We start from the raw sequence: 12,624 nt of genomic DNA on the forward strand, positions 1-12,624 counted from the left end.
AAATAAAAATGTTAACTTCCTGTTGATTTTGCTATTTTTATTAAGAAGTAAACCGGGACTTTTCTTGTCCACCTTTGGAGTCACATCATGGCAAGGTAACTACACAATCCAAACCTCTACCAAAGTGGTCTTTCCCTTTAAGCTGTATTTACATCTAGGAGTGTGTGAGAATATTAGTTAATAAGAGGATACCATTTAAGTTGATTTCTCAACATGCTGATACCGGTATAAAAAGGGCAAAGTGGACTAGTTCCCCCACATGGAGAGAATTCAGCTGGAAGAATGTGACCCGTTTCTTTTGCACTCCAGCACAGAAAAGAATATATTCAATATCTGATTGTTGGAGATTATGTGGGGAGACGATGGCGAACCATTTTCATATTTTTTGGGGTTGCTCTTCTGTTGTCCCATTTTGGAGAAGTGTCCACAGTGTCCTGGAAGCCGTTATAGGAATTGAAATCAATTTTGATTTTAAAACCATGTATCTTGCTGACTTAGAAGAACTGCATTGTACTAAGCAAGATCAATATTTGTTAAGGGTATTACTAGTAGCGTCAAAAAAGGCGTTAACTAAAAAATGGCTTACGAACGTTATACCAACTATAAATGAGTGGATTGATTTAATCTATAATATATTTATTATGGAGAGAATTACATTTAGCTTTAGAGGTCAGACTGAAGTCTTCATGGACAACTGGTTTAAATGGCTTACTCATGTCTCTACATTAAGACCAGATTTTATTTGATTTCAGTTATTTTTATTGAATTTCCTTTATTTTTCTGATTGACCATATTGAATAAGATGCACGTCGAATTTGTCCCATTAATGGACCTTTTGTTCTCCGTTTTTGAAGATGTGACCAAGTGTATGGATTATATGTATGCATAACTAGTAAATAAGTGACCAAGTAGAGAGACAGTTTCCTCCCCTTATATGTTTGTATTTGTATGTTTTGTATGTTCGGTTTGTTTGTTAGTAATGTGCTGTCTTTTGCTTTTTGTGTATGTTTGTTTTCTGAAAAATCCAATAAAAAGTTAATGGAAAAAAAAAAAAAAGGGCAAAGTGAAGTATCTAATCTGGTAAATTCCTAATACCAAAATGCAAAAAACAACAACAACACTTATAATATCTACAACCCTCCCAACTCAGTTGTCTTTCTTAAGTCAAATTCAAACTGTGTTAGAAAGCACGCTAACAGGAGTGATTATATTAGGAGCAGACCTATCAATATATTATACGGAAAATTAGGCCCAGCAAAACAACTCATCAAATTCCTCAGGATATATGCAGTAGTCTAAACCCTAACAATAGATTACATATTTTTCACACCCTCAAAATAGTTATATTCAAAACAAGACCAGGAGACCTGGTTCTGCCAGACCCAAAATGAAGTCCTAGTATGTAACACACCTACAAACCACTTTATAACTGAAGTTCATGATGTCATGAATAGTTCGTGACGAAAGGGGACGTCACAAACTTTTTTTTGGCAGGGGCCGGAGGACAAATGGCCCCTGCCCATGTATGGACGAAACAGGTACAAAGCCTCATGTAAGCCCGACCCCTTGGGTCTGGCAAATACATTTGTTTCTATTCTATTCAATGCAACAAAATGTTATTCTACATCACATAAGTGCACAGTGACCCGGAAATTGGGTTCACAGTGTAGTACAAACCTGAATCTCTAGATAAAGCTGTGAAAACATTGCATTGTTTCAGTACAACAGCAGATGTAAATGTTAATAGGTTGTCACAAATGTTTGTAACTACTTGGGCTTCCTTCTCCAGACAAATATGTGGAAGCGGGGTTCAACTCAGATAACCTGGCAATCAGCACTGGTCTGGACCTGTTTGTTTGAAGTTGGAACAGAGACTGTGACCAGTACGTTACGATGGGCCCTCACTTACATGATGATGTATCCTCATTCCTCAAATACAAGGTAAATGTCCAACATTAACCACTTAAACCCTATATACTTCATTGAGTGGGGTCACCCAGGGATCTGTACATGGCCCCCGTCCTTTCCCCCACCTCTACACCAAATCTGTTGCTGATTCTCTTGCCCACCGGAAACACACAACAACACCTTCAAATCGTCTGCTGAGCCAATCAAATGAAGCTATGAGAATTGACCCGGAACAGGAAATATTTATGCCATCTTCTGGAAAAGGCATGATGATTTACTATATGATATATGCTTTACTACACCAATGTTCTGCCAAGCAGCACCACACTACCTACTTCTGATTGGCTGATCGAATACAGTTTTGCACAGAGCCTTCGAAGTTTGCATAAACCTGTGTTGTTTTACCCTTAAATCACTAGATGGCAGTGTTGTGCTACACAAAGCAAAACGATGCAATCATTTTGCCACTGTGGCAATGTTTGCCACTAGGTGAAATCCTTAATGGCTTCTTTGAGATGCAGTGCACCGATAATTATATTTGTATGATAGTGCTCATCAAATGAAATGTAGGCTACTGCTTCTGCCAACAGGCTAGTGGTCAACACTACTAAAGCTAATTTGGCTTTACTGTAGGCCTAGGCCTAATTGTTCTGCAGTACTACTCCCCCGGGAATGTTGCCTGACAGTATTTGAATGACATCTAAAGAAATGGTCAACTGTATTGGCACAATTGGTGGTATTATTATTTTGTACCTTTATATTTTTTTGTACCCAGGGTACTGAAGGTAAGTATGCTGAGCACAAGAGCTCTTTTTCAGCTACGCCCTGACACACACACACACACACACACACACACACACACACACACACACACACACACACACACACACACACACACACACACACACACACACATTGATTAGAAATTGATCATTCAAAATATGCTCCTCAATGACATACATTATACGCTGAAACAGCTCTCAAAGTCACTCTTTTAGCATGTAAACGAGTGAACAACAAAGTTGATTCAGACAATATAGAACATCACCAAACCCAGTTAGGCCTACTGTTTATTTTTTAAATAGAAATGTTAACTTCCTGTTTTTTTGTCATTTTACAATTTTTATTAGAAGAAAATCTGGAATGGATCCGTGGATCCGGATCTTGATCTTTAAATAGTAAAATCAACAGGAAGTTCACATTTTTATAAAATAAAATAAAAGTAGAATGAAATGAAACAGTAGTTTTGTGATGTTCTATATTGTCTGAATCAACTTTGTTTGTGTTCGTTTACGGCCTAAAAGAGTAACTTTGAGAGCTGTTTTACCGTACAATGTAAGTCCATGAGGAGCATATTTTGAATGATCAATTTCTAATCAATGGAGCAATTATTTTGCTTTTGCCACACACACACACACACACACACACACACACACACACACACACACACACACACACACACACACACACACACACACACACACACACACACACACACACACACACACACACACACACACACTCTCTCTCTCTCACTCTCTCTCTCTCTCTCTCTCTCTCTCTCTCTCTCTCTCTCTCTCTCTCTCTCTCTCTCTCTCTCTCTCTAATGTTTTTACTCTCCTTTCTTGTCCAGGTGGCTCTGCTCTGTGACCCGGGGATAGCCTCTTATGTAAGAGGCTGGTTAAGAAAAGCACAGGGTTCTTTTACACCAGATTAAGTAAGCTCATTAACTGTTTCACTCTGTGAAAAACAGCCTCCAACACACACACACACACACACACACACACACACACACACACACACACACACACACACACACACACACACACACACACACACACACACAAACTCATTGTAATCTGTGGACTGAACATGGAGTAAACAGGTGACACGTAGATCAGGGCTGTCCCTGCTGAGCAGTTGTCTCAGTTTGCTCAAATCCTACACGGTAAAAGTCTGAAGCAATCCTTTAACTGAGAGTGTACAAATGGATAAATGAACGCTGAGGCTTTTACTGTATAGCTTGTACCAGTTATTGGACATTACAAGTGTCTTCAGTGGTGAGACCTCATTTGATTTTGTATTAGTAGTGAAGTCCTCGTCCACTTTCATCAGAGTTTGGCAAACAGTTGACTTATTCCCTTGAGGGAATGTTAAAATAGATTTAATGCATAAAAGGGTGCATTCATTAACTCTGAGAATCTATTTCAGTTAAAGGAAACCTTAAAAATACTGTGCAGGTCATGTTAATACTAGTTTATACTTGTGGATCGGTGTTGATTGCCAAGAAAAAACTGATTTTCAAGCAAAAAATGTGTCGCGTTATTGTCTTTTGACAAAATGTAACTAATACAAACAATCAGGTCAGTGCTACTCATCACCTCCTTAACTTAACCACTTATACCCAATGCACTTAGTTGACTGGGGTACCCCAGGGTTCTATTCTTGGTCCCCTCCTTTTTTCCCCTCTACACCAAATCTCTTCACTGAAAATATCTGCTATTTCCGCCAGATGTTTGCCAATTTTCACAGAATGTTCACCTATTATGATTATGTCCAGAATAAGGACTCCATGGTTCATGTGGTTAACTTATCACCATCTAAGATCTCTTCCCCTTGTCTATCTCTCTCTCTCTCTCTCTCTCTCACACACACACACACACACACACACACACACACACACACACACACACACACACACACACACACACACACACACACACACACACACACACACACACACACACACACACACACACACACACACACACGCACACACACACACACACACTGACTCACTCACTCACTCCCAGGCACTCTATCTCCACCCATCTCCCATCACGACTGCCTTCCATCTGTCTGAGCAATACTGTCCCTCCTTCTTCTGTATTTGCTGTAAAGCCAGCCAGCTGTCGTGCCCGCTCAGCCGAGAAAAAGGTGCGGGTCGTGTCTATGAGCGTATTTGACAGAAACTCTGTCTAGCGGAACAAAGATTGATAGAAAAGTTGTTATCATCTGACCGTGAAGTGACTAGAAACAATATACACTATTCTATATCTGTCTAGGCGTAATAACAATGCATAGATGCCATACAATATTCATGATGACAGTGGAATAACCAAAACATTGCTTTCATGCATAAGGGAGGAGTGTGTAACTAAATTATCTCAGCTTTTCCTCTTTTCTTCTGAGGTATATCGCTCTGCCCTCTGTCCCTCTCTATCTTTTCGGGTTATGTTAGTTTTGTGTGTGTGTGTGCATGCACGCACATGCACACACATGTGATGACTTTTGTGGGCTCCAAAAGTCACCACAAAGATAGTCAAACCAGAATAAAGCGTTGTTCTGGTCCCAAAGAAAAACAACAAAAATACATTTCACCCACTTCTTTACACCTGTAAACCAGTGACGTGACAATTAAGTTGATTCTGAAGAATAATGTTTATGGTTAGGTTTGGGATTTGGATTAGGGGTTAATGTAAGGTTAATTTGGTTTTAATGTCTCCACAAAGAGTGTGTGTGTTTTGTGTGTGTGTGTGTGTGTGTGTGTGTGTGTGTGTGTGTGTGTGTGTGTGTGTGTGTGTGTGTGTGCATGTGCATGTGCGTGTGCGCGTGCGTGCGTGCGTGCGTGCGTGCGTGCGTGCGTGCGTGCGTGCGTGCGTGCGTGCGTGCGTGCGTGCGTGCGTGCGTGCGTGCGTGCGTGCGGCCCCGAGTAACTGTATATTATGATTGTTGTTGACAGCGTGCCCTCTATGGTGTACTGACCACATAGTCATCTTGATAAACATAATTCATTATTTAACTACAAATGTTGCATGCACATAAGTATACAAACACAAATCTAGCCAATGGATCGGAATCAAGGAATATTCATGATTTTAACACGGCAAGTGGTCAGATGGGTGGGCTGTGTGTATTTTCATGTTCATTTTAATGATCAATCAATCGATTGTATTCTGGCTTGGATTAATGGAACCAACATATGCTCTTATGTCTTGGTAATGGTATCACTATGAAAAATTGTCACGGTGTTAAAGAAACACTACCACGTCATTTTAAACATTATGTTTTAAATAGCCTATATATCATGTTTAAAATATATATCAATATTAATGTTATATTATCACTGAAATCTTAGTGTTTTAATTGGGGGCCCACTCGCAACACCCTTGCGGCCCACCAGTGGGCCCCGACCCACAGATTGGGAATCACTGATGTATGCAGTTTGCTGTGAGAGTCTGGCTGCTGCAGGCAAGCCAAGGGCTGCTAAAGGATCAAGGGACAACAGCCATGTGACTATGATTGCAGGGATTGGTTTAGTGCAGATGTGACATCAGCAAGCCTCCCCCTCCCTCCCTCCATCTCTCTCTCCCTCTCTCTCTCTCTGGCTATCTCTCCTCTTTCTCCTTTTCTCAGCAGCATCCCCCTGTAGGAGATGGCGTGTGTCGGTGCTGCGAGGGCGTCCGGGGCCTAAAGCAGGCAGAGAGAGAGAGAGAGGGCCCTTCCCCCGATTGTGCTTCATCCTCCTTGGGATTCTCTTGGCTCCATCTCTCCCTTCCACCGCTTCTCAGCTCCCCGCACCCCTCCCCTCACCTCCTGTGCCGGTGTCTGGAAGCAGGGGTAGAGGGGGGGATCGACACTGTGCTTCGCCGGGGAGCGGTGCGAAATTAGCTATGCCCTACCCAAGCTGCATCCTCTGAAACCAAGTGGATTGGTTGATTTCTGCCTGTCCTTCTGTCTGTCTCCTGCCGTGCGTGTGGGGGAAACACAGGAATGAGAAGCTGCAGCCATGATGCAAGGTACTGTAGCTAATTATTTGTGCTTTCCTCTGTTGCCTTTCTTTGAACTCCTTTTCTGTCATCCACCCCCAGCCCTCTCCTGTCCTTCTGTGATGCTGTTTGTGCGAGTGAATCTGGTGATGTGCGAGGAGCAGAGCCCCTGTGTTTTTCTGGGTAGTGGGCTACATTAGAGCATGGTGTATGTATGCATTAAGAGGTGACGAAGCTCTCATCATGTGTTCATGTGTGTGTAGTGTGTGTGTGTGTGTGTGTGTGTGTGTGTGTGTGTGTGTGTGTGTGTGTGTGTGTGTGTGTGTGTGTGTGAGAGAGAGTGTGAGTGTGTGTGTATGTGTGAGAGAGAGAGAGAGAGAGAGAGAGAGAGAGAGAGAGAGAGAGATGACGAGTCACGGAGAAAGAGAGAGCTTGTTTTAAACGTGTCATGTAGATTGATTGATGCTCACTGTGGTGTAGAATGACATGCTGTTGTTTTTGTGAAACTGTGCATGCATTTGTGCATGCATGCATGAATGAATGCATGTGTGTGTGTGTGTGTACGTGTGTGTGTATGTGTGTGTGTGTGTGTGTGTGTGTGTGTGTGTGTGTGTGTGCGTGTGCGTGCAGTGCACACGGGTATGTGTTGGTGTGAGAGTGTAGTTTCTGGTGCTGTCTCAAGGTTATATTCGGAGGCTGTGTCCTATAAATGTGTAGTTGTGGAGAGTTTTGAAAAGCCGGGGAATGCGATCTCATCTAAAACAAACACCAGCCTTAAAGCCTAAAACTACAGTAAAACTGTCATCTGGAATCATAAATAGGGCTTACAGTATTCACACCTGTCCTGCTATTTGCACCCATATCCCATTTTATTCATTTTAAAACGGATCCTATTTTGTTTAACTGCACAGAGAACATTTTTATGTCTTTGCCTCCCAAAAATAGAGGTATGGCATCACAGTAATGGCAGGTGATGAAGTAGGAAATGAAGTATGAATGACAAGATTGTTTAGGACCCATTATCAGATGGCTTCTTTCCAAAACGTCAGCCAAAGATGTTAGAGCTTTCTGTATCGTAGAGGAGAAGAACACTAAAGGCTTTAACCATTCATTACAGACAAGCATGGCGATGGAAGTCGGCTATTATTAGCAAAAGGCCCCACAGTCATGCTTGACCTGCTATTATACTTAACCTCATCCATTCCAGGGAGCTACTGGAAGCAGCACACATCCACACAGGTGCACACCCATGCTCATCAAGGCAACCTCTATCTAGGCCTTGTCACAGTTATTACATAATTGTCTGATTGTAATAATTGTTTTAGATACCTAATCGTATTTTGCACAATCGTCAGAATCGTATCCATTCATCTGTATGAATGAATCTGTTGAAAAATACCGAAGGTAGCCGGCGGACAAGATTACAATGTTTTGCGATGCCACGCGTTGTGAGCTTGTATTTTAGCTATTTTTAGGAATATTTGAAAGCATACAATTATTAAATGCATGGCCTGTTTTTACCATAGTACATTATTTACTTGGATTACTGGTACCCGTCAGTGTCAGTCATTTATGTAGTGTATATTTTAGTTATTTGTTATACTGTATCTGCCCTGTGCCATTTTTGTTTACAAAGCCTAAAAAGCGAACAAAAATGACACAACAAACACAATTATTATCGCAATTATTTGTATGACAATTAATCATCAAGTACAATGTCATGAACGTGACAGTCCTACGGTACCTCTATCCTCATTCTAAGTAAGTAAAAGTAAGCCTTGCCGAGCCATGTGGCCCATAGGGCAGGAGCCTATCTCCTGTTTCTGTAGTGTGAGATGTAAAACTACACCCCCTGGACATGACGCTAGTACTGTATGTCGCAGGGACTTGCCACCAATCCAGCCCTTGATGCTGAGTGCCAAGCAGGGAGGCATTGGGTCCCATTTCTATTAGAGGTGTAACGATATAGTAACTGCATCGAAAAATCTATCTACATTTTCAACGATCTACTATATCGATATGCAAACAGCAAAATATCGTATTGTTTGACTTATTGTTTGACTTGTTTGACTTACTGATTGTATCGTATCGAATCGTTTTGCAATGCAAGTAATCGTATATCGAATCGTTTTGCAATGCAAATAATCAATTTTATCAATACTAAGTACTTGTGCGTTGTATTTAGCAACTTTAAGAAGAAAAAAGAGAAAGACGGGTTTATATCCAGTATCCAGGTATTTATTTTTCACACAGAATTTTTGGATAAATAAATAGTTACTATATCGATTTTAAATCATTGAATCGAATCGTATCGTTCTAAATTAACCTGTCCTGTATCGTTCATGTATCGTATCGACTAAATCCTTGGATCGAAACGTATCGTATCGTTCTAAATGAACCTGTATCGTATCGACAACCAAGTATCGTGATACGTATCAAATCGTTGTTAAAACGTATCGTTACACACCTAATTTTTATAGTCTTGGGTATGACCGCGCCGGGGATCGAACCCCGACCTCCCAGTCTCAGGGCGGACACTCTAATCTAATCTATCCACGTTGTGCAGACGACTAACCTGCATCATGTACTGTACAGGCTCAGTTATTGATCCCATTTGAACGTACTCTATCGATAGTGTAACATCTGCGTAGTTGTTTCCCAGGGGAAAACATTATAGTTGCATGCCAGGATTGGGGCAACAAATGTTTTTTTTTTTTAAAGGGGGATCTTTTGCCATATCTAGTTTGCATAAAAAATTGGGGCTTACTGGTTGCGGCCTATATGACATTTACACCAGATAGCACTAATAACCATAACCATAATGATTCACTAATATGACTTCCAATTCTATGAATGAACTAAAACATTTAGGCTCAGAAGCTCTCAGATTGTAACCATTCATATTTCTTTGTCAAGAGGACGACATGAATTTTCTTGTCATTAAATGGGCATGATTTACCTACAGTAGGCAGATTTTGTAGTTATATTCGCACAATAGTCATTGTCATTGAGTGTTTGTTCAGTGACAGGGGTCTCCCCGTCTCTCCAGCTCTTTAGTGAACAGAAATGTTCGGGTCGGGATACCAGTTTCATCCAGTCAAGCAAGAGAACTCATACAGGATGCAAGATAAACAAGTTAAATTGGAAGTGATGAAACAAGCAGACAAAATGTAATCTGGAACACTATAAAATTGAAGCTGATGAATGGGTTTTCTCTCCTGATAGGATTAAATTGGTGTCCCACCTGAAAATGTGGGCGTTGGTGTCTCTCATGGCAACATTTTAGCTGTGCTGTTGTCATGCAATGTGTTTGCAAAAACAAAGACCGCTCATCAAAGTGATTCAACTATATTTTAGAATTAAGAGGACTAATTACTATAATGTTTAGTTTAATTAGTGCCTTAGGGGTTGGGACTGATAAGTAGGGTACTACAGCAACTGTAGTCCTGTCACTGTGAGAAACAGTAGACTATACAGTACATGCTGCACTTTGATGTACTAAATACGAAATAATCTGCTTCCTTTCCTCAGTTATATCAATTATTTCCATAGCGATTATTCTATTGATTACTTTTTGGATTGATATTTATGTTTTTAATATCAAATATACCAAATCATTTTTATTTTAATTTTAATTCAAAATTAATTAATTCAAATTCAATTTTAATCAAATCAATTAACTACTTAAGCATCATTTTACACTTCATCACAGTGTTGTGCAAGAATTGTGAAAATAGCACTCTACAAGCTCACAACTTAACTTTTTTGAAACTTTTCACCTAGTTACATGACCAAAATAGGGTCTAATCTATTATTTTATTAAACTATAAAACAATGTAATCGATTAAATCTATTAGTTCGATTAGCTGTTGCACCCCTATATTATTTACTTTGGTACATTGTGTATCAGTGTTGGGATTGATATCTCATTTTAATATGGCAGGTCACCAGAAGGTCAGTAGAACACGGTTCTCAAAGTGGGTTTATTATTTAATTTGAATGAATGATTGGTTTATTTCGGTCTTTTTTTTCTCACAACAAATCAAAACAATTGTGTGGACTTTACAAAAAACAAAAACAAAACAACAAAAAAACACAAATGTACAGTTTCACGTTCAAAGTCAGCTCACACACAAAATCCAAAATCAATGACCGAAAAAGGAATAGGCTGAAGCAAAATGCTTATTCATTGCCTATCCTTTACAATACTTAAAAACAAAATATATTTTAATATTAAAACAATCTTAAAATATGCTGCAAGATGAGAGAGAGAAAAAGAAAGAATATGTTTTACTCAAAACTGTACTCCTGAATAATTTGACTTTTTAAGGCTTTTTTAAATCTCCTCTGAGATGTACACACAACTTAAACCTCAGACATTTTCATGTCACTTACTTACTGCCCTTTATGCCGGCTGGCATGTAGGGCAGCAACAAAGGATCTCCACTCCTGTCTGTTCTGGGCCAGCGTCTGTATAGAACCCCAGGTGTGATGCAGGGTCTTCAGCTCTCCCTCCACCGTCCTACGCCAGGTGTTCTTGGGTCGGCCTCTTTTACTTTTTTTTCATGTCAGGGACCCCCAAATTAACATGTATTTGGCCAGATTCTTTTAAAAAATGTTCAAGATTTTTAAAACTGGTTCAACTTTTGATGCTATGTTGGGGACCCCCTGGAACTCCCCTGAGGGTTCCCGGGCCCCACTTTGAGAACCGCTGATCTACTGTATAAATGGTACGATAAAATCATTCATTAAAGGAGAATTCCGGACAAATTAAGTGTTATCTTTCATGTCTCGTTACTCACCTAGCGACGTAAAAAGTGGCGTTCTTTTTTTCCATATATTCCCCTGTCGTCATTTTTTAAACACCCTCCGTTGTTATAATGGGAGCGAGTGGGTTAGTGAAGTTCGTCTATTATAACCAACGCAATGTTATTTTTTTCTCTACTACGATTCATTGTAGAGTCTCATGATAGTCAAACATGCGCTGAAAATTCCTGCGAGCCTGCCGTTAATGGCGAACGATTTAACACTGGTTGCTTGTTTCCAGAATCTGGCAACACGAGTTGCCAGGTTCTGGAAAGAAACAAGCATCCAGTGTTAAATCGTAACAACGGAGGGTGTTTAAAAAATGACGACAGGGGAATATATGGAAAAAAAGAACGCCACTTTTTACGTCGCTAGGTGAGTAACGAGACATGAAAGATAACACTTAATTTGTCCGGAATTCTCCTTTAAGAATTAAATACAAATATTTCATGTATTTTTTCAATGTTTTCCAAAATGTTTCAAATATAGCACATCTTCAACCTCACAACACGTCGCAATGCAACGCCTTGTGAGCTTGTAGATTTCCAAAGTGTAGAATAGGTCTTAAGTGGTTAAAGGTGCATCTGCACGTTCTGGAGGTCGTTGATGTGAAAAAGTTAGATCAGTGCTGGCACTCCCGGGCCCCACTTTGAGAACCGCTGATCTACTGTATAAATGGTACGATAAAATCATTAATTAAAGGAGAATTCCGGACAAATTAAGTGTTATCTTTCATGTCTCGTTACTCACCTAGCGACGTAAAAAGTGGCGTTCTTTTTTTCCATATATTCCCCTGTCGTCATTTTTTAAACACCCTCCGTTGTTATAATGGGAGCGAGTGGGTTAGTGAAGTTCGTCTATTATAACCAACGCAATGTTATTTTTTTCTCTACTACGATTCATTGTAGAGTCTCATGATAGTCAAACATGCGCTGAAAATTCCTGCGAGCCTGCCGTTAATGGCGAACGATTTAACACTGGTTGCTTGTTTCCAGAATCTGGCAACACGAGTTGCCAGGTTCTGGAAAGAAACAAGCATCCAGTGTTAAATCGTAACAACGGAGGGTGTTTAAAAAATGACGACAGGGGAATATATGGAAAAAAAGAACGCCACTTTTTACGTCGCTAGGTGAGTAACGAG

At 40.2% G+C, this 12,624-nt stretch overlaps 1 protein-coding gene across 1 annotated transcript in view; it reads left to right on the forward strand.

Moving 5' to 3' along the window:
- Nucleotides 1-5,672: 5,672 nt before the first annotated feature.
- The window catches only part of sgip1b (SH3GL interacting endocytic adaptor 1b), a 34,044-nt gene continuing 27,092 nt past the window's right edge, over nt 5,673-12,624 (forward strand). The window contains exon 1 of the mRNA XM_080440826.1: nt 5,673-6,707. Coding sequence (XP_080296952.1) covers nt 6,698-6,707 — 10 coding nt within the window. The 5' untranslated portion in view covers nt 5,673-6,697. The remainder of the gene's footprint in view (nt 6,708-12,624) is intronic.

The sequence above is a fragment of the Gymnoscopelus braueri genome (assembly GCF_963280865.1).
Source record: "Gymnoscopelus braueri genome assembly, chromosome: 10".
NCBI classification, from domain to species: Eukaryota; Metazoa; Chordata; class Actinopteri; order Myctophiformes; family Myctophidae; genus Gymnoscopelus; species Gymnoscopelus braueri.